The sequence below is a fragment of the Oncorhynchus tshawytscha genome, linkage group LG03 (genome assembly GCF_018296145.1).
Source record: "Oncorhynchus tshawytscha isolate Ot180627B linkage group LG03, Otsh_v2.0, whole genome shotgun sequence".
In the NCBI taxonomy this organism is placed as follows: Eukaryota; Metazoa; Chordata; class Actinopteri; order Salmoniformes; family Salmonidae; genus Oncorhynchus; species Oncorhynchus tshawytscha.
Genome location: NC_056431.1, coordinates 30,188,330 through 30,211,703, shown reverse-complemented (window position 1 = coordinate 30,211,703; position 23,374 = coordinate 30,188,330). Strand labels below are relative to the sequence as shown.

Here is a 23,374-nt window from a genome sequence, read left to right as displayed (position 1 = left end):
GGTCGTTTGGTCGCAGACCCAGCAGGCAATGAGGCAGTGGTCGCTGAGATCTTGATTGAAAACAGCAGAGGTGTATTTGGAGGGCGAGTTAGTTAGGATGACATCTATGAGGGTGCCCGTGTTTACGGATTTGGAGTTGTACCTGGTAGGTTCATTGATAATTTGTGTGAGATTGAGGGCATCTAGCTTGGATTGTAGGATGGCCAGGGTGTTAAGCATGTCCCAGTTTAGGTCACCTAGTAGCACGAGCTCAGAAGATAGATGGGGGGCAATCAATTCACATATGGTATCGAGGGCACAGCTGGGGGCAGAAGGAGGTCTATAGCAAGTGGTAACAGTGAGAGACTTGTTTCTGGTAAGGTACATTTTTTAGAAGTAGAAGCTTGAATTTGGGTGCAGAGTTCTGTATTACTATCTTTGCAGTAGATTTCAACACCGCCCCCTTTGGCAGTTCTATCTTGGCGGAAAATGTTATAGTTAGCGATGGAAATATCAGGGTATTTGGTGGTTTTCCTAAGCCAGGATTCAGACATGGCTAAGACATCCAGGTCAGCAGAGTGTGCTAAAGCAGTGAGTAAGACAAACTTAGGGAGTAGGCTTCTAATGTTAACATGCAGGAAACCAAGGCTTTTATCGTTACAGAAGTCAACAAATGAGAGCACCTGGGGAGTGGGAGTGGAGCTAGGCACTGCAGGACCTGGATTAACCTCTACATCGCCAGAGGAACAGAGGAGAAGTAGGATAAGGGTACGGCTAAATGCTATAAGAACTGGCCAACTGGCACGTTCGGAACAGAGAGTAAAATGAGCAGGTTTCTGGGCACAATAGCATAGATTCAAGGCATAATGTACAGACAAAGGTAAGGTAGGATGTGAGTATATTGGAGGTAAACCTAACCTGGAGGTATATATAGGGAAAAGGGGTTACCTAGTAAGTTGCACAACTGAATGCATGTAACCAAAATATGTATTCTGCATTTAACTCTGATTTTCACCTCTGAATCAGAGAGGTGCGGGGTCTGCCTTAATCGACATCATCAGCACCTGGGGAGCAGTTGTTGGGGGTTAACTACCTAGCTAAAAGAGCAGAAGGACAGATTTTTCCACATTGCTGGCTCGGGGATTTGAACCACCTTTCGTTTACTGGCCCAACGCTCTTAACCGCTAACCTGCCACCCACAGTATGTTTGTTACACTGGTAAGGCATTTTTAACTGGAACCAACAGGAACCTTTAATTATATCCTCTCCATAGCCATGCAAATGCGACAGAGAGCTACTGATTAATAGACTGGAAACGATATGAACTGAGTTCTCCCTACAACATCCCTGCTCAATGTGTAAATGTACACTACCGGTCAACAGTTTTAGAACACCTACTCTTTCAAGGGTTTTTCTTTATGGAATCGTGTCGTAACAAAAAAAAAGTGTTAAACAAATCAAAAAATATTTTATATTCTTCAAATAGCCACCCTTTGCCTTGATGACAGCTTTGGACACTCCTGGCATTCTCTCAACCAGCTTCATGACGTAATCACCTAAACAAGCATAGACCAGATTCTGAGTTATGATGGGGTTGGAACTAAGCTCACGAGGCATTTAAATATCCCTCAAGAATTAGGGGTATATACAGTGCTCTCCGAAATTATTGGGACAGTAAATAATTTTTGGTCTTTTGGCTCTACTCCAAAAGTTTGGATTTGAACTCAAACAATGACAATGAGATTAAAGTGCAGAAAGTTACAGAAGCACAAATATCATATCCACCAAAAAATGCTAACTTCCCCTGTTATTGTAATGGTGAGAAGTTAGCATGTTTTAGGTGTATGATATTTGTGCATCTGTAACTTTCTCACTCATCATGATTCACATTAATGTAGGATTATCCATAATCATGGTAGCATCCACATTCACGTAGAAGTGATTAGAAACATTCTACATTCTACTATTTATAAAATGTTTACCATTAATTTCTATTGGACACAAAACCATCTGAAACACAACCAAAAAACAGCAAATGCATCCAACAAATGTGTAGAGTCACAAGCTTGATGTAGTAATTTGGGAACACAAATACTTATTTTTGACTACTTTAATACACATTTACAAGTGAATTTGTCCGAATACTTTTGCTCCTCTAAAATGTTGGGACTGTACAAAAGGTTCTATAATTTCTAAACGGTTCACCCGATATGGATGAAAATACCATTGTTTGATTTCAAATCCAAACTTGTCAAGTATAGAGCTAAAAGAAGAAAAAAAACTTCACTGTGTCAAGTCACTCCTGTGAAAGGGAGTATATGAGTAGGGTGTAACATCTGAGTCATATGCCACCATAAAAGGTGTGTGGGGCGACCCTCTCGTTGTCACCACCTGCGGGGAGGTGAGACCTTTGGGAGATAGTGGCTAGGCTAATTATCTACCTTAAGCACACCTTTTCCCTCTCAATTAACCTCTCATTTATGGGTCACGCCACAGCCCGGCATGTGTAATTAAATTGTATTTGCATTTAATTAAATAATTCACACTAAGATAAGCTCTGCCGATGAGAACGGTGTGGTCCCTCTGATACACCATAAGGGAACGGTAGTGCATCTCTCTCTCCCTCTCCAACACAACCTGGCCCTTTGGGAAGACTTGAGGGTAGAATCTAAAAAACAGCACCAACATTCTACAGATACACAAGCATGGTTTGTGTGGTCCAGAGAATAGGAAACAAATAATTTTACCACCCTGTGTGGTAATCATGTGCCTCTGAGGAAAGTTACCTATTTGGCTAACTGAGTGAGGACCGAGAAGTGGTATAAAAATGTGGGCCAGTGACTCACCCCTTCCTGATGACGATGATGATAGCCCCCAGGAGCAGGATGAGCACCACCAGGCCCCCAGCACACACCCCCAGGATCAGGCCCATCTCCTCTGAGTGTTGGGACACCTCCAGAGCCCGTCGGTGGTCCTTACAGGCCGCTGAGAGAGAGTGATGAAGGGAGGAGGGGGGAAGCAGAGATGGGATGAAGTGAGAGAGAAAAGAGGTGGGACAGAGAGTGGGGTAGAAAGAGAGCAAGAGAAACAGAAGGAGAGATACAGACAGAGAGGGGGGGAACAGAAAAAAGGATGCAGAGAAAGAAAGAAATGTACAGGCTTAAAAAAAATGCAGGTCAACAATCATCTATGCTTATCATACACAACAGCCATCACTCTGTCAAATCCTGACTCGTAACATCACAATGGCTCTATTCACACTAGCACCCTGACCGCTGAGAAAAGATAGAATGTTTCAAAACAGACTGACTCTTCACCGCCACATCTGTGCATTCATATGCACGGTTGAATTTATTTCTATGGCAGTGTGTTTCAAGGGACAATTGTTACATATCGAAACTGTCTGGCTACCAGAATGCACAATGAAAACATTTACAAAAAAAGGGTGTGTGGTGCCCACATTTTAAGCAGCCAATAGAGAATCACCATATACCTCACCGGCGCATCAGCTCCTGCTAAAATAGACACCTTGTGTTCATTAGACAAAATAATTGGATGGGAGACACAAACAGACCACTGTCATGTGAGAGCTTTTCAATAGGCAAATCATATGGGCTATTTCTCTGCTCGTTTAATAGCCATGGGGAAAGATTTGTGTCTCCTACGACAACAAAAGCCCTTTGTGTCTTCGAGTGATGCACAGGATAGGAAGGTTGAGATATACTGTATTTGGCCAGGGATAAAAGTTGTCTAGGACTGGGGGAATGTTTTGTGGAGGGTCTTCATAAACGTGTTCTATGGGCACCAAACAGAAGAACACAGACTGAAATAGAGTGCCTACCTGGACCTTTTCGTTTTCAGTTGTGTGCCCTAATGAATGTGACTTTGCTTGAAGACATTCTGTACAACCGCAGTATGTTTAATGCCACATCAAAACAAGTGGGTTTTTTTGTGGAGGAAATCCAATAAATACTCATCTAAATCCAAGATGATAGTGTGATTAATTTAAATCTACACGAGTACAGTAGAGTATGGGTGGCAGGTAGTCTAGCTGTTAAGAGCATTGGGCCTGTAACCGAAAGGTTGCTAGTTCAAATCCCCTAACCGGCAAGGTGGAAAAATGTGCTGTTCTGCCCTTGAGCAAGGAAGTTAACTGCTCCTTGGGTGCCAATGATGTCGATTAAGGGAGCCCCCTGCACTTCTCTCATTCAGAGGGGTTAAATACAGAAGACATTTCGGTTGAATGCATTCTGTTGTGCAATTTACTAGGTATTCCCCTTTCCCCAGTATAACTTCAAGGTGTCCCATTGTCTGTAAGATATGTTAAAGGCCATTATTATAATAGCAAGTTACTCATCTCATTGGCACAAAGCTCTACACGTATGGAAATGGAAGGAGAAGCAAGAAGCTATTTATGTCTTGTAGCAGGAACCCACTTATCTACTTTCTCTGTGTAGTGTCAGCCTCTCCTTATGGCCCAAACAGCCCTGCAACCAGCCCTACTGTGCCTTTAGGAACCGTTGCACAGCCATTCTCTAGTGGAGGAGAAAGTCAGAGCTGGCCTAAGGAAAGAGGTCTAGATAGATAGCTAGCGGTTGGAATAAAGAGGCTCACAAGGGCAAAATGAGATCTGGGGCAGAGGAAAGGGAAAATAAGCCATGTTTTAGCCCTCTCCTTCTACAACCAGGCCCAGGGGCATTTTACCGACCTCATCCCTATGGGGGAGAACTCTTACAGTACATTTTGGAAAGGTTTGTGGTTGGTGCGGAGTGTTTAATGAAAAATCACCAAATACTGTTTATGGTAGGGGATAGTTCCAAAGTTTTAGCAGCCATGTATGTTTTTACAGTCTATTACATTTATTCAGATAATTACCATAGATGTCATTGGTGTACAGGTCACATAGACTAATGGACTCTGAGCCTTGTGTCTCCCCTGACAAAATTAATACGTCCTTGGAGTTCTATACATGAGTATCACAGGTAATCTTTTTGTGTATCACAAGTTTGCTTGACATACAAGGGTGACAGGTACAACTAATTCAGCCAGCCTCCCTTCAGAAAGCATTCATACTCTTTGACTTATTCCACATTTTCCACATTCCAGATTAAATACATTTGTTTTTCTCACCCATCTAAACACAATACCCCATGATGACAAAGTGAAAACATGGTTTTAGAAATGTGTGCAAATTTATTGAAAATGAAATACAGAAATATCAAATTTACATAAGTATTCACACCCCTAAGTCAATGTTTTGTAGAAGCACCTTTAGCAGCGATTACAGCTGTGACTCTTTCTGGGTAATTTTCTAAGAGCTTTCCACACCTGGATTGTCAAATCCAATAAAACTTTATTTGTCACATGTGCCCGAATACAACCTTACTGTGAAATGCTAACTTAAAAGCCCCTATACAACAGTGCAGTTCAAGAAGAGTTAAGAAAACATTTATCAACTAAAATAAAAAATATGATAAAAACACAATAACGAGGCTATATACAGGTAGGGGTGAAGGGACTATAGATAATAAACAGCGAGCAGCAGCACTGTACAAAACAATTGGGGGGGGTCAATGTAATAGTCTGGTGGCCATTTGATTAATTGTTCAGCAGTCTTATGGCTTTGGGGCAGAAGCTGTTAAGGATCCTTTTGGTCCTAGATTGCTGTGCGGTAGCAGAGAAAACAGTCTATGACTTGGGTGACTGGAGTCTATGACAATTTTATGGGCTTTCCTCTGACACCGCCTATTATATAGATCCTGGATTGCAGGAAGCTTGGTCCCAGTGATGTACTGGGCCGTACGCACTACCCTCTGTAGCGCCTTACGGTCAGATGCCAAGCAGTTGTCATACCAGGCGGTGATGCAACCGGCCAGGATGCTTTTGATGGTGCAGCTGTATAACTTTTGAGGATCTGGGGACCCATGGCAAATCTTTTCAATCTCCTGAGGGGAAAAGGTTTTGTCGTGCCCTCCTCACGACTGTCTTGGTGTGTTTGGACCATGATTGTTCATTGGTGATGTGGACACCAAGGAATTTGAAGCTCTCAACCCGCTCCACTACAGCCCCGTTGATGTTAATCCTTGGGGTTCTGTACACGAGTGTTGTGCAACATTTGCCCATTATTCTTTTCAAAATATGGAGAGTGGAACTCAGTAATGTGTTTTTACCCAAATATAACTCTTTATATTCAGGACAAAGTGAATTGCTCAACGGGATACTCAATATCTTCTTTTTTTAAATCCATCTACCAATAGGTACCATTCTTTACAAGGCTTTGGAAAGCCTCCATGGTCCTTATAGTTGAATATGTGTTGACAATTCACTGCTCGACTGAGGGACCTTACAGATTATTGTATGTGTGGGGCACAATAGTCATTCAAAAATCATGTTAAACTCTATTACTGCACACAGTTAGTCCATGCAACTTATGTGACTTGTTAAGCACATTTCTTCTCCTGAACTTATATACATTTGCCATAAGAAAGGGGCTGCATGCATATTCACTCAAGACAGTTCAGCTTTTCATTTAAGGGGGGGGGGGGAACCCCAGTGAGGCTCGAGGAACCTCTCTAATGGCAAACATCAGATTCGGCAACATGCAATCCCAGTTTTTCCCATCCTTATCGATTAACTTCCTGAACTTTGACTTCAGGGTATGGCTGAATCTCTCATATTCTGTCTGAGGATGGTAAACCGATGGCCTCAACTGTTTCACCTGCTACAATTTACAAACCTCCGCCATAAGGCGGGACATAAAGGGGGTCCCCTGGTCAGTAAGGAGCTCCTTTGGAACCCCTACCCTGGTGAACAGGAGCACTAGTTCCTTGGAAATATTTTTGGAAGCCATCGTCCGAAGGGGAATGGCTTCTGGGTAGCAAGTGGCATAATCTAGAATGACCAGAATGTATTGGTGCCCTCTTGCGGATTTGGGTAGTGGGCCCACTATATCCATCGATATCCTCTCAAATGGCGTTTCGGTTATGGGGAGTGGCACTAACGGGCTTCTAACAGCTGGTCGGGGAGCTGTTAAAATCTCTTTGGGCTAGGGGGCAGTATTTTCACGTCCGGATGAAAAGCGTGCCCAAGTAAACTGCCAGCTACTCAGGCTCAGAAGCTAGGATTTGCATATTATTAGTAGATTTGAATAGACAACACTCTGAAGTTTCCAAAACTGTTTGAATGATATCTGTGAGTATAACAGAACCTATTTGGCAGGTGAAAACGGGAAGACAAACCACCCCCCCCCAAAAATTGAGGTCACTCTTTTCAATGAGTTTTCATTGGGAATCTAGAAGTCTAAGGCAGTTGCTTGCAGTTCCTATCGCTTCCACTGGATGTCAATTGTCTTTAGAAATTGGTTGATGTTTTTCCTTTATGTAATGAAGAAGTAGGGCTGTCCAGAACAAGGGTCGAGTGAAGTGTACTGTTTGATAGAGGCCCGTGACCAGAAATGCTTGCTACACTTGGTTTTCCTCCAGTATTGAACACAGTTTATCCCGTCTTAAATTATATCGATTATTCACGTTAAAAAAATACCTAAAGTTGTCTTAGGAAAGTTATTTGAAATGTTTGTACAAAGATTACAGGTAACTTATATTTTGTAGTCATGTGGCGTGAGTTGGAACAAGTGTTTTTTTGGATCAAACGCGCCAAATAGATTGACATTTTGGATATATAACAATGGAATTAATCGAACAAAAGGACCATTTGTGATGTTTATGGGACATTTTGGAGTGCCAACAGAAGAAGCTTGTCAAAGGTAATGCATGAATTATCTCTTTATTTCTGAGTTTCGTGTTGTGCCTGGCGGGTTGAATGATGATTGTCTGTCTTTGTTTGATGGGGTGCTCTCCTCAAATAAAAGCATCGTTTGCTTTCGCCGTAAAGCCTTTTTGAAATCTGACACAGTGGCTGAATTAACAACAAGTGTAGTTTTAATTTGGTGTATTGCATGTGTGATTTCATGAAAGTTTAATATTTATAGTATTTACATTTTATTTGGCGCTCCAGTGCCATTTCACTGGATGTTGTCAATTCAATCCCGTTAATGGGATTTGATCCCTAAGATTAACTGGCACTCTCCACAATTCCCGGGTCACTTCAGCCTGAATTCCTGGCCAGTAAAATCTCCCTACAATCCGGTCTCGGATTTTATCGATACCAAGGTGTCCACCCAGAATGTGCCCATGAGCTAGATCCAGTACTGTCCCCCGGTACAGGGTGAGGACCAACAACTGTTCCACCACATCAACCCTTATTTTTGAGACTCTGTACACCAAACCCTTTTTCATGATAAAATTATTAGGCATCATCCAATCATTTATGGGAGTACCATCTACGACCTGCACATCTGTTCTGGCTTGCTGCAGGGTTGGATTCTGGTTTTGGGCCGTCCCGAAGTTAGTCAGGGACCCTGCCAGGTCTGCTGGTTTTGGATAGTCGTCCTCTGGATTCAGATTGATCACCAGCCCCACTAGTACCGGGCTGCTCGTTATCAACGAGGTCTGCCACTTCTTCCTCATCCTCCCCTACTAGCACCTGTGAGGTTGGCCCCTGGGAGACCCCTTTTCTTGGCTTGAAGGCTACATGCTACTTCCTGCTTGGTCAGGGTTGATGGCTTCTCAAATATGGAAGGTCCCGGCTTCTGGACTAACTTCGCAAAGTTAGGAAAGTATATACCCAGCATTACATCACATGGCATCTTTGGGACCACGCCGACCTCACAATCCAGCAGACCGTCCACGGTTTGTATGCTAACTAAGGCTATGGGGTACAGACGGGTATCCCCATGAATGCACGTAACACTGATATCCTGACTTGTATCCAGTTTATGAGTCGGCACTAGGTTTGCAACGACCAGGGTTAGCATACTGCCGGAATCCCTTCAACCATCACATATGTTTGTTTTTTGATCATTCAAGTACAGTGGTTACCGAAGGACATGCATACCATATCAGCTTCTTCTTTTTCACCAAGGTTACATTACATTGGCTCTTCTTTAATAGGGCAGTAGGCTGCAATATGTCCAGGTTGATTATAATTGCAACAGATAATAAGGTTTCGCGGGGGGAGACCCCCTCACCCCCTGGTCCCGGCTTTTTCCGTAGTGTCTTGGCCCCATTGTGATTCTTTCCCCACGGCCCCACACTGCTCTCTTCCCCCTCCAAATGTTGGGACAGTCTTACTCTGTTCGCTGGTTCGCCCAGGCCTGGGGAATGGGGATCTTTCCTCCTGTGCCTGCTCAGCTGTTCCTGCCGTACAATACCCTTCAACCAGGCCCACGAGATGGTTGGTGGAATGTACCTCGTTCGGGCCAACCCATCGTCAAACTTCTTGGGATAGATCTCGCTGAAACTGGTCGAGTACGATGGTCTCGACGTCCTCGGTGGATGAATGGGTCTCCGGGAGCAACCATTACCGTGCCAGGTGAATCAAGTCGAACATCTGTGTTCGGGGGGGTGTTGTCCAGGTCGATAGGACCACTGGTGGAGCGGTGTGCCCTCACGGTATCGGTCACTGCCAGTCTCGTCAGAATCTCCCCCTTTAGTATATCGTAATCCTGTGCATCTTTCAACTCCAGGTCAAAATACACTTTTTGAGCATCCCCTGACAGGTATGGAGCCAGAAGCCCTGCCCATTCTTCTTTCGGCCACCTCTCCCCCTCTGCCGTCCGTTTGAAGGTGGTGAGATATGCTTCCACATCATCCTGCTCTGTCATTCCTTGAAGAAAATTATTGGCCCGCCTCTGGGTATTTACAGCTGGTAACTGAGCCCCCATTTGGTCCGCTAGCTCCTATAGGCCTTCTCTTAACTCCCGGGTATTTCTCTCTTGCTCCTCTCTGAGCAGCTGGTTGGTGCGGTGCTGGACCTGTAAAGTGTCCTGATACATTTGCATTGAATCATGATGAGCTCAATGATGTTAAGCTCAAGTCGCCTCTTGCTGGGCGGCCACCGCTTGTAACAGGGCCTGTATGGCTCCCTCCATACTCATTAACCTGAGAAAACTGTCATAACCAACAAAGCCACAAAAAAAACCTGACCTCCCTTTGGAGTGCTAACTGAAAAAAAAAATTCTCTACCTAACCAGCGGTATGGTTAGTCCATTTTCCCACATTCTCCACCAGGTGTGGCAAATCTCTTCAAGATTAGGAGCGTTTGTCACAAATTCCGTGGGAAACTTTCACTTTAAATCACCCCAGAACGAGTTCTTTCGAACAAGACAGTACCTGTGTGTTTGTTTCTCCATCCTGGTCCACGCAGGCCACAGGCAAGGTCAAGGATAGCAGGGTTCAGTACACGAATCAGGTTCTCGGTAGGTCCAGATCCAAACGCCAACAGGCACGTCCAAACAGTCCAGCTCATACACGGTAGTAAATCCAGCCGATATATAGAGTCTCTTTCTCTATGGTTCACAGATCCTTCCAGCCTTTTCTCTCCCTCTTTCTGGTTTGTCTTGACCATTTATCTGTGGGTCGGCCCCATCTTCTGAGGGTTCCCCGTGCTTCTGGGAATTGTAGTTTTGGCAGTCGGCCATTTTGTGATCTGTAGTTCTGACCGGTGTGGCCATTTTAGTGATAGGGCAGAGCCCGTTTATTAGATCTGCTCTCACATGTGCCATTTATCACTCGACCCCCTTCTTTGCTACACTACCAACACAGAGAGATGGAGAAGCCATATATAACTTCAATTCATCATGTGAAATACAGGAGCAGGCCTATATTTTTCATCCTAATAACATGGCTGCGGGGGAAAAAATATATTTATTTAACTGACACCCTGGACAGATAGGATCATCTTGCCACACTTAGTCTGGGAATTTATATTAGCCAAACATTAAAAAAAATCCACATTAATCCATACACCTACCGGCTGGCTGAGAGTGGGGAAATTGACACTTAGAGGATAAATGAAAGTCTATTGTTGTGTTGGGAGTAGCCAAGAGATTGTTAATTAAATTGTCACCTGGAAGTTGATATGCAATCTCCAGCTTTGTTATCTAAACCCAAATAATTTTCCTGAACTTTGATGATCATAGGCTGTTGAAAAGTAACACTTCACGACCAGTAAAATGCGGTGATGCAGCAGCAACCATTTTTAACGTTAGAGGGATCACATAGATAAAAAAATTACTAACCACTGACACTGATGTGTTGTACTTTGACATTTAAAATGATCTGGGGTATCCTAATTGTCAGTTTAGTTCCATCAGTTTCTAAAGCTGGTCTTCTTACTTAACCCTGTCAGCCACCATATTTTTTCCTGTTTTTCAAGCAGGATGTTAAAAGGCTGACTAAAAAGTAGCTAAAGTTGCTAATAACTCATTTGAAAGCTATTTGGGGAGTTAAAACACAAATGTGGCTGAATGTTCAAATACATTTTCATAGGGTTGTCATCAGGGCCCTTTATGTTTTCTTTCCCTCTCTCTCTCACTGCCTACAGTATGTGCTAGAGAAAAGAGACATGCACTGTGTAATGTTCATCAATGTGTCGAGGCGTAATTAATCAAAGCCCAACTGGGTGTCTGTGAGGAGCAGATGGAGTGAGACGCAAAGCTAAAATGGCTTGCCTTGCCTTTTGGATTCATGCTTCAAGAGAGCCTGGTCTCTTTCATTACTCAGTCACAAAAAGAGGCCTTCACCGAAAAGTGCACCTTGCCAAGTCAATTTACTAGCAAGACTAGCTTACTGTTGCAGCGCTATGATAACTATAAATATGTTACTTTTAGTCAGCATGATCGTGCCATCAGAAGTCAATTTCTATACCCTTTTCATGTCCATTTGAGTCCCTATGGCAGGATGATAGAGAGTGGGAGGGAGGAAGGGGGGAGATACATTGCTCATATTGATGGGCTCAGGTAGTTCCATCTGTGTTTTTGATGTGAAGGGCCCTTCTTGAGCAGACAGGGGCCAAAAGCCCTCAGATGTTTCTCTCCCCCTCCGAGTAGTGTAGCTGTCTGACGGGAACAGTGGAACTGCCTTTGATATGGTTGTGTCCCCCCAAACAAACATGATGAAAGCCTGATCTCTAATCTCTCCCTGCTTGCTGTCCTTTTCTCTGAAGGCAAGAGTCAGCTTCAACACTAAACAACATGGATCTTCAGAGAAATCCCCCTGCTTCTTCCACATGCTAAACTCCATCTACAGTACATGTCTGGAATACCAGCACAAAGACAAGTGTTTGGACCTGAACCCAACACATATTTTCATCTGGAGTTGCATTTAGAGTGTAAGGTCAACATGCTACAGTAAAGCCTACAGGACTTCAGAGACTCGGGGAGATCCATAAAAGCTCACCGTTTTGGTCAATGAAAATATTAATGTTGACTTACCTTTCCGGGCTATTCGGATGCAGTTTATTCTCGTTTCCTGAAAAAAAGAGGGAATACAGAGATCAGAGGTGGGAACATTGCCAATGCTTTGCATCCTGTAGAATGCAGGCAGTAACTATGCACCTAGCATTATATATTATTTTGGCTGAACCATAATGAACATTTTATTTTGAAAATAAAATCACAAATAAAAGTATTTTCAACAGATGAAAATAAGACAAACATTCACTGTAGGATTTTCTTAGATCTTTAGGGACCAGCATATTTGATTGAAAGACACTCAAAAAGTGCCCCATGAGTGGAATACTGTGGCGGCATTCAATCAGCTAAAATGATAGTCACTAAAATGATAGTCACATATGACACCAGTGAATGTCAAACAATATTAAAGCCAAGAGTTGAGTTGAAGTGTTTAAAGAGAGAACGGAAGATTAGATGAAAGGGAAAATAACCGAATTGTGAAGATGGCCCTGGACCAATATGCCGCTATAAAAATGAATTAATTTCCTTCTAATTTCAGCTGATGACATCTTGATGTTATGAAAAGGATCTTTGTCAAACAACACTAATGAGAATTAAGACCCAAATCCAATTCCGTCTTGCCACCTCGACGAAGAGATGCATTATCAAATTAAGATTTACAGATGCTAATTCAGGCCTTATGGGACAATTATGCAAATCTGCCCATCCGAAAAGGAGCAAGAGCCATCCTCTCAAATTGCAGCTAAATTGCCTTTTTTAATTGAAAATCCATTTCAAGCTGACTTCTTCCTATACCCACTCAAACCTATGGTGATGTTTCTTTCCTAAAAAACAGACACGTAGCGAGGCATATTGAAGACACACACACAAACGATCCACAAACAAACTGACTAAAACATTCATACACATTCATCTCTCTTTTTTAGCATCAGTAGGCGCTATGGAAATGTAATTGCGGGATGCTTTTGGACATTTAAATACAATGGGCTCTTAGAAGACTATCAAGACAGACAAAAACCAGACCATAAAAATACAGGGTAATTCCTCACTGCATCAAGGCAATCATTTGCAGGAATCTATGCAGGAATCCCATGCTGACTTAAACACTTGTGCTTAATACAGGCAAAACAAAATAAATGTTGTTTTTAAACTCTCGTAAGAACATTTCAGATGAACTACATGTTCGCTCATTAGATGGTTCTCCAATTGAACGTGTCCCACATATAAATACTTTGGCTTGTGTGATAGTGACTGATCCCCGATTGTTGAGTCACTGTCGCAGGACTTAAACCCGCATCCTTCCACTCAATCAAAGTCATGAAAGAGACCATGCCCAGTCTGGCTTTCCAAAAGCAAATCTGTCATTCCGGGTGATGGGGAATAAGACTGAGCAGACTTGGTTTACTGCATTTGACAGAAACATTTGTAACGCAGAAAGTAGAGGTGATATATTGCAGCTCAAACCATCCATACTGGCACGTCGTTGGTCTGTACGAGGAAGGCAGTAGAGTGGAGTTAATTGGTGATCTGGAGAGCAGAAACGGATAGCCCACATAGGGGACACTGATGCCCTGCCGCCCACACAAACTGTGCCAGTCATGCCAGAGGGGTTGGCAGCCCTGGCAGACATCGTTACTACAGTACACGCAGGTTAGCCTGTGTGAGTGTGCCATTAGGAGACGCAGTGGGTGTTGTGATTGAAATGCTGTCCATGCTGTGGTTTTCAAAGAGCCAGTCAGAATGCACCATCTTTCAAGTGCCTCTTTACATGCATCAATCAAAGCAATTGCACACAGGCTTGACAGCAAACCTCCAGCTCATTAGCATGAGTAAATGCCAAATATTGTTAGTCTCCTTCACTTTTTAAACGTCTCTGCCAATGTTAATGACAGCCACTTATAGCAGAAATGTTGGTCCTTAACAAAGCTTATTTAGACCAAAATAAAACATTTGTGATGCTGTGATAATTAACCAAACACAGACAATTAAGGAACAAATTAGGAATATAAGCAAGGTATACTGTAAAAGACCTAAGCAAGAATACTGAACTCTACTAAAAAAAATACCAGATCATCAGAAATACAGGGAAGCAGGGTGCTCAATGGAAGATTTAAATTCAAAAATATACTTATGCCTGGTGAGAAACACCATCAGTAAAGAGCTTTACCATGGTTCAACTGTCAAACCCATTTCTTGACAGGCAGTGGAGCGGAGAACATGCAAGGGGGAGTTCCTGAAGGTTTAGGGCTCCCGAGTGGCGCAGCGGTGTAAGAGGTGCTAGAGGTGTCATTACAGACCCTGGTTCAATTCCCGGCTGAATCACAACCGGCCATGATTGGGAGTCCCATAGGGCGGTTGTCCGGGTTTGGCCGGGGTAGGCCGTCATTGTAAATAAGAATTTGTTCTTAACTGAATTGCCTAGTTAAATAAAAAATAAAAATAAAAGGTTAGTCATATTGTAGACCTGGGCCAAGGAGTGAGGCAGGCCAAAAACCACCCAGGTAATAACCACCCAGGGGTGGCAGGTAACCTGCCTCACCAGTGGTTAGAAAGTTGGGCCAGTAACTGAAAGGTTTGCTGGATTGAAACACCGAGCTGACAAGGTAAAAATCCGTTGTTCTGCCCTGGAAAAAGGCAGTTAACCCATTGTTCCCCGTAGGCGTCAACCCATTGTTCCCGGTAGGCCGTCATTGTAAATAAGAATTTGTTTAAACTGACTTTCCTGGTAAAAACCTTTTTTTTTTTACAACTCGGCCTAAAATACAAGTCCAGAACATTTTAACAGCTCTCCCTGCTAATTTAAAACTATCTCAGATCACCAGAGTACTGCTGTAGTGAAGTGATAACGTTCAAATAAATGTCAACCAAATCACTATGAGGTTACTGTTCCATATTGAAAGACCATGCATTCTCAAACAAATCAGGTATCCCATGATATTGCTGGTAGCATAGCAAGCTAGGGGAATAGTCATAAAATGAACGAAGCTATCTAGCCGGCAGACCCTTCGAAAAGTATTAACAACCCTTGACTTTTTCCACATTTTGTTAGGTTACAGCCTTATTCTAAAATGTATTCAATAGTTGTTTTTGCTCATCAAAATACACACAATACCCCATAATGACATAGAAAAATCAAGTGTTTTGAAATATTTGCTAATTTATATATATTTTTTTACAGAAATATGACATTTACATAAGTATTCAGACCCTTTACTCAGCACTTTGTTGAAGCACATTCGGCAGCAATTAAAGCCTCGAGTCTTCTTGGGTATGCAGCTAGAAGCTTGGCACACCTGTAATTGGGTAGTTTCTCCCATTCTTCTCTGTAGATCCTCTCAAGCTCTGTCAGATTGGATGGGGAGCATTGCTGCAAGGCTATTTTCAGGTCTCTCCAGAGATGTTAGTTTGGGTTCAAGTCCGGGCTCTGGCTGTGCCACTGAAGGACATTCAGAGACTTGTCCCAGAAGCCACTCCTGCGTTGTGTTGGCTGTGTGCTTAGGGTCGGTGTCTTGTTTGAAGGTAAACCTTCATCCCAGTCTGAAGTCCTGAGCGCTCTGGAGCAGGTTTCCATTAAGCAGCTCTCTGTACTTTGCTCCGTTTATCTTTGCCTCGATCCTGACTAGTCTTCCAATCACTTCTGCTGAAAAACACCCCCAAAGCATGATGCTGTCACGACCATGATTCACCGTAGGGATGGTGCCAGGTTTCCTCCAGACGTGACGCTTGGCATTCAGGCCAAAGAGTTCAATCTTGGTTTCATCAGACAAAATAATCTTGTTTCTCATGGTCTAAGAGTCTTTAGGTGCTATTTGGCAAACTCCAAGCAGGCTGTCATTTGCCTTTCACTGAGGAGTGCCTTCAGTCTGGCCACTACCATAAAGGCCTGATTGGTGAAGTGTTGCAGAGATAGTCGTCCTTCTGGAAGCTTCTCCCATCTCCACAGAGGAACTCTAGAGATCTGTCAGAGTTCCCATCAGGTTCTTGGTCACCTCCCTGACCAAGGCCCTTCTCCAACGATTGCTCAGTTTGACTAGGATGACAGCTCTAGGAAGAGTCTTGATGGTTCCAAAATTCTTTCATTTAAGAATGCTGGAGGCCACTGTCTTCTTGGAGACCTTAAATGCTGCTGAAATGTTTTGGTACCCATCCCCAGATTTGTTCCTCAACACAATCCATTCTCGGACCTCTACGGACAATTCCTTCGACCTCATGTTTTTTGTGTTGCTCTGACATGCACTGTCAACTGTGGGACCTTATATAGACAGGTGTATGCCTTTCCAAATCATGTCCAATCAACTGAATTTACCATAGGTGGACTCCAATCAAGTTGTAGAAACATCTCAAGGATGATACATGGAAACAGGATGCACCTGAGTTCAATTTAGAGTCTCACAGCAAAAAGTCTGAAAACATATGTAAATAAGGTATCTGTTTTTTTATTTTAATATATATGCAAACATTTCTAAAAAACTGTTTTCATTTTGTCATTATGGGGTATTGTGTCTAGATTGCTAATCCATTTTAGAAGAAGGCTGTAACATAACCAAATGTGGAAAAAGTCAAGGGATCTGAATACTTTCCGAAGGCAATGTATATCCCATGAGTGGCCCTGCCATAGAGTTCTTCTGGCTTTACATTATACAGTGTAGCGGTATTGTTAGAGAGGGGCAAAGATTAAGATTTTGCTCGGGCGCCAGGCAGGTATTAACCCTGCCGAAAGGAAAAGAGTAGTATAGATAGAGTACCACTACCAGACACACACACACACATCAGCAGAATAGACTGCCTAAAGTGTAGGTGGTTTGCCATATAGTCAGTGGAGAGAAAAGACAAGACACCCCATATAAAACACATCACAGCACAGAGGTAACCCAACCAATAATATCTCATTCAATAATGGCAGAGCAATTTAACGGCAACTTCATAGAAACCATTGACGAGAAAGAACCCAGTCATCAACATTAGAGGATTTGCAATAATAAATAGTCAATAGTACCACACCGCATCAATATAGTTCAAATAAAAATACACAATAAACTCGCAAGCAACCTCCCTTTCATAAAATGTCAACCCAAATATGTCTGGCAGGGCAATAATAGTCCAGCGACATTGAGCGACAAAGGGAAGAGCATTGAAAAATAAGAAAGTCTGCTGCAGTGTAAAGCACTGGAGCGATAGAAGGAAGAGAGAGGGGGGGGGGTTTGCACTGTCTGTCCGTCAGATGGTATGTATGTCAAAGCTTCGCAACAGTGTTGCTACTAATCCATGCAATCAATAACTGGTGCAGTCCCAAAAGATAACAACCACGACCTAGAGCGGAAACAGCAATGATAGAGTTAAACACTTTACAAACTAAGCACCCTGAAAATAAACAAGTTTTCTGTAGCATTGCGCCATGCCAACTGCCATGCCAACCGAGAGCTTCCCATACAGAGCCAGGAAAAGCTACAGTTGGAAGTTGGACATTTATATACAACTTAGCCAAATACATTTATACTCAGTTTTTCACAATTCCTGACATTTAATCCTAGTAAAAATCCCTGCCTTAGGTCAGTTAGGATGACTATTTTATTTTAAGAATGTGAAATGTCAGAATAATAGTAGAGAGAATTATTTACTTCAGCTTTTATTTCTTTCATCACATTCCCAGTGGGTCAGAAGATTACATACACTCAATTAGTATTTGCTAGCATTGACTTTAAATTGTTTAACTTGGGTCAAACGTTTCGGGTAGCCTTCCACAAGCTTCCCACAATAAGTTGGGTGAATTTTGGCCCATTCCTCCTGACAGAGCTCGTGTAGCTGAGTCAGGTTTGTAGGCCTCCTTGCTCGCACACGCTTTTTCAGTTCTGCCCACACATTTTCAATAGGATTGAGGTCAGGACTTTGTGACTACCACTCCAATACATTGACTTTGTTGTCCTTAAACCATTTTGCCACAACTTTGGAAGTATGCCTGGGGTCTTTGTCCATTTGGAAGACCCATTTGCGACCAAACTTTAGCTTCCTGACTGATGTCTTGAGATGTTGCTTCAATATATCCACATAATTTTCATTCCTCATGATGTCATACACCTCCAATTGACTCAAATTATGTCCATTAGCCTATCAGAAGCTTCTAAAGCCATGACATAATTTTCTGGAATTGTCCAAGCTGTTTAAAAGGCACAGTCAACTTAGTGTATGTAAACTTCTGACCCACTGGAATTGTGATACAGTGAATTATGTGAAATAATGAAATAGTGAAATAATCTGTCTGTAAACAATTGTTGGAAAAATGACTTGTGCCATGCACAAAGTAGATGTCCTAACCGACTTGCCAAAACTATAGTTTGTTATCAACAAATTTGTGGAGTGGTTGAAAGCATGCTATGGAGTAAATATGCTTTGTTAGAGCTCCTCTCAATTTTTAAATAAATTCATATTTATCTTAATCTCTCACAACCTATAACTTCAAACATTGTCTGGCAGTATGGCACCAAAAAAGGGGGCATGAAACAAGATCATTTGAAGGCGATAGACAACGAACCAAATTCAACATCGCCGAACCTACGAGGAGTTAGCTGAAGATGCTAGCTCCCAAGAGTTCCCCACAGAACCTACTCAAAGTGACCTACTATCTGCTATAAACTCACTAAGCAAGAAGGTGGACACAAGGTTGGCTGATATCTTAAAGAGTGTTGGGACTTTGACTGCAACTGTGAAGGTAACTAAGGGCAGGGTGAAACAGAGAAATGACAACAAAACCCTGAAAGCCCGATTGGAAATGCTCGAGTCGCATTCAAGACACCAGAACATCTGAATATTTGGGATCCAGGAGAACACTGAGAAAGGAAAACCCGCTGAATTGGTCTCGCGATGATAGTGGCATTGCTGGGGAGTGAACACTTCAAAATGGCCATCCTGATCGACCGCGCACACAGATTACAGGCAACGAAGCCGGCCCCTTCTCCCTCCACTGTGAAAACACCATATCATCCAATGCGGGGTGGAAAGCATGATTCAGGCAAATTGGGCTGTCAATGTATACAGTGGGTATGTTAGGAAAATACCTTATCTCTTTCCAGATCCTAAGAGTATGACAAATGACTGGATCAGAGTCATAGGTGGCTTTTTTTCACATATGCTGGAATGCACAACAGTGTGTCACAAGCCTTGTTTCCGTTAGCCTTTTGAGCCGAGATGGAATCGGAACTGGCTTGGGGGTACAGCTCAATTTGCATTACCATGCTGCCAAAATGTTTTTTTTGTGTGTTTTTTTCCCCCAAGATGGTGTAGCAGTCAGATGTCTATTTTGTTTGTCTTGTCCAGTCCCATGTATATATCGATTTTCTTCGTATATATTTTGTATATATTTTTTTATATTTTTAATCTCAATTTCCATCTATGGACTTAACATACTCTTCTACAACCCGCCTCACCCTGAGGCCCAACTGCTAGCCCTGGAGCCTATGATCACTCGGCTACACATGTCTCTTCCTAATGTCAATATGCCTTGTCTACTGCTGGTTAGTCATTTTTGTCTTATTTCACTGTAGAGCCTCCAGCCCTGCTCAATATGCCTTAGCTAGCCCTTTTGTTCTACCCCCCACAAATGCGGAGACCTCACCTGGCTTAAATGGTGCCTCTAGATACAAAACCTCTCTCATTGTCACTCAATGCCTAGGCTTACCTATACTGTACTCACATCCTACCATACCCTTGTCTGTACATTATGCCTTGAATCTATTCTTCCGCGCCCAGAAATCTGCTCCTTTTACTCTCTGTTCCGAACGCACTAGACGACCAGTTCTTTTAGCCTTTAGCCAAACTTTCATCCTACTCCTCTGTTCCTCTGGTGATGTAGAGATTAGCCTCCTCCCTAAATTTGTTTTATTCACCGCCAACCCGGATGTCCTAGCCGTGTCTGAATCCTGGCTTAGGAAGGCCATCAAAATCCTGAAATTTCCTACCCTAACTATCACATTTTCCGACAAGATAGAACTGCCAACGCTGGAACTCCCTAAACTGGGGCATGCTTAACACCCCTGCCGTCCTACAATCTAAGGTAGATGCCCTCAATCTCACACAAATTATCAAGGAACCTACCACGTACAAGCCTAAATCCGTAATTATGGGCACCCTCTTAGATATCATCCTGACCAACTTGCCCTCTGCTGTGTTCAACCAGGATCTCAGTGATCACTGCCTCATTGTCTGCGTGAATAATGGGTCAACAGTGCTTTCCTCTCCATATTAAATAAGCATGCCCCATTCAGAAAATGTAGAACTAAGAACAGAAATAGCCCTTGGTTCACCCCAGACTTGACTGCCCTTGACCAGCACAAAAACATCATGTGGCATTCTGCATTACCATCGAATAGCCCCCACGATATGCAACTATTCAGGGAAGTCAGGAACCAAAATACTCAGTCAGTTAAGGAAAGCTAAGGCTAGGTTTTTCAAACAGAAATTTGCATCCTGTAACACTAATTCCCCCAAAATTTGGGACACTAAAGTCCAGGGAAAATAAGAGCACCTCTTCCCAACTGCCCACTGCACTGACGCTAGGAAACACTGTCACCACCGATAAATCTACGATAATCGATAATTTCAATAAGCATTTTTCTATGGCTGGCCATGCTTTCCACCTGGCTACCCCTACACCGGCCAACATCTCAGCACCCCCTGCAGCAACTTGCCCAAGCCCCCATCGCATCTCCTTCACCCAATTCCAGACAGCTGATGTTCTGAAAGAGCTGAAAAATCTGGATCCCTACAAATCAACCAGGCTAGACAATCTGGACCCTCTCTTTCTAAAATGATCCGCCGAAATTGTTGCAACCCCTATTAATAGCCTATTCAACATCTCTTTCGCATCGTCTGAGATTCCCAAGAATAGAAAGCTGCCGGGGTCATCCCCCTCTTAAAAAGGGGGTGACACTCTAGACCCGAACTGTTATAGACCTATATCCATCCTGCCCTGCCTGTAAACTCTCCTTCCAGACCCACATCAAACATATCCAATCCAAAGTTAAATCTAGAATTGGCTTACTATTTCACAACAAAGCATCCTTCACTCATGCTGCCAAACATACCCTTGCAAAACTGACCATCCTACCAATCCTCGACTTTGGAGATGTCATTTACAAAATAGCCTCCAATACCCTACTCAACAAATTGGATGCAGTCTATCACAGTGCCATCTGTTTTGTCACCAAAACTCCATATACTACCCACCATTGCGACCTCTCGTTGGCTGGCCCTCACTTCATACTCGCCGCCAAACCCACTGGCTCCATGTCATCTACAAGACCCTGCTAGGTAAAGTCCCCCCTTATCTCAGCTCGCTGGTCACCATAGCATCACCCACCTGTAGCACGCGCTCCAGCAGGTATATCTCTCTGGTCACCCCCAAAACAAATAATTTCTCTGGCCGCCTCTCCTTCCAGTTCTCTGCTGCCAATGACTGGAACAAACTACAAAATCTCTGAAACTGGAAACACTTATCTCCCTCACTAGCTTTAAGCACCAGCTGTCAGAGCAGCTCACAGATTACTGCACCTGTACATAGCCCACCTATAATTTAGCCCAAACAACTACCTCTTTCCCTACTGTATTTATTTTATTTCAAATCAAATCAAATTTTATTTGTCACATACACATGGTTAGCAGATGTTAATGCGAGTGTAGCGAAATGCTTGTGCTTCTAGTTCCGACAATGCAGTAATAACGAACAAGTAATCTAATTAACAATTCCAAAACACTACTGTCTTATACACAGTGATAAGGGGATAAAGAATATGTACATAAGGATATATGAATGAGTGATGGTACAGAGCAGCATAGGCAAGATACAGTAGATGATATCGAGTACAGTATATACATATGAGATGAGTATGTAAACCAAGTGGCATAGTTAAAGTGGCTAGTGATACATGTATTACATAAGGATGCAGTCGATGATATAGAGTACAGTATCTACGTATGCATATGAGATTAATAATGTAGGGTAAGTAACATTATATAAGGTAGCATTGTTTAAAGTGGCTAGTGATATATTTACATCATTTCCCATCAATTCCCATTATTAAAGTGGCTGGAGTTGAGTCAGTGTCATTGACAGTGTGTTGGCAGCAGCCACTCAATGTTAGTGGTGGCTGTTTAACAGTCTGATGGCCTTGAGATAGAAGCTGTTTTTCAGTCTCTCGGTCCCAGCTTTGATGCACCTGTACTGACCTCGCCTTCTGGATGACAGCGGGGTGAACAGGCAGTGGCTCGGGTGGTTGATGTCCTTGATGATCTTTATGGCCTTCCTGTAGCATCGGGTGGTGTAGGTGTCCTGGAGGGTAGGTAGTTTGCCCCCGGTGATGCGTTGTGCAGACCTCACTACCCTCTGGAGAGCCTTACGGTTGAGGGCGGTGCAGTTGCCATACCAGGCGGTGATACAGCCCGCCAGGATGCTCTCGATTGTGCATCTGTAGAAGTTTGTGAGTGCTTTTGGTGACAAGCCGAATTTCTTCAGCCTCCTGAGGTTGAAGAGGCGCTGCTGCAGCTTCCTCACGATGCTGTCTGTGTGAGTGGACCAATTCAGTTTGTCTGTGATGTGTATGCCGAGGAACTTAAAACTTGCTACCCTCTCCACTACTGTTCCATCGATGTGGATGGGGGGGTGTTCCCTCTGCTGTTTCCTGAAGTCCACAATCATCTCCTTAGTTTTGTTGACGTTGAGTGTGAGGTTATTTTCCTGACACCACACTCCGAGGGCCCTCACCTCCTCCCTGTAGGCTGTCTCGTCGTTGTTGGTAATCAAGCCTACCACTGTTGTGTCGTCCGCAAACTTGATGATTGAGTTGGAGGCGTGCGTGGCCACGCAGTCGTGGATGAACAGGGAGTACAGGAGAGGGCTCAGAACGCACCCTTGTGGGGCGCCAGTGTTGAGGATCAGCGGGGAGGAGATGTTGTTGCCTACCCTCACCACCTGGGGGCGGCCTGTCAGGAAGTCCAGTACCCAGGGTCTCGAGCTTGAATATTTATTTATTTATTTGCTCCTTTGCACCCCGTTATTTTAATTTCTACTTTGCACATTCTTCCACTGCAAAT

General features: G+C 43.2%; 1 protein-coding gene across 8 annotated transcripts in view; it reads right to left on the bottom strand.

Annotated features, from left to right (window-relative positions):
* The window catches only part of ptprub (protein tyrosine phosphatase receptor type Ub), a 358,074-nt gene that overhangs the window by 80,593 nt on the left and 254,107 nt on the right, over nt 1–23,374 (bottom strand). For all 8 annotated transcript variants that reach the window (XM_042314170.1, XM_024402347.2, XM_042314194.1 and 5 more), the window contains exons 13-14: nt 12,311–12,347; nt 2,826–2,964 (exon numbers count right to left, since the gene is read on the bottom strand). In XM_042314170.1, the coding sequence (XP_042170104.1) occupies nt 2,826–2,964; nt 12,311–12,347 (176 nt within the window). The remainder of the gene's footprint in view (nt 1–2,825; nt 2,965–12,310; nt 12,348–23,374) is intronic.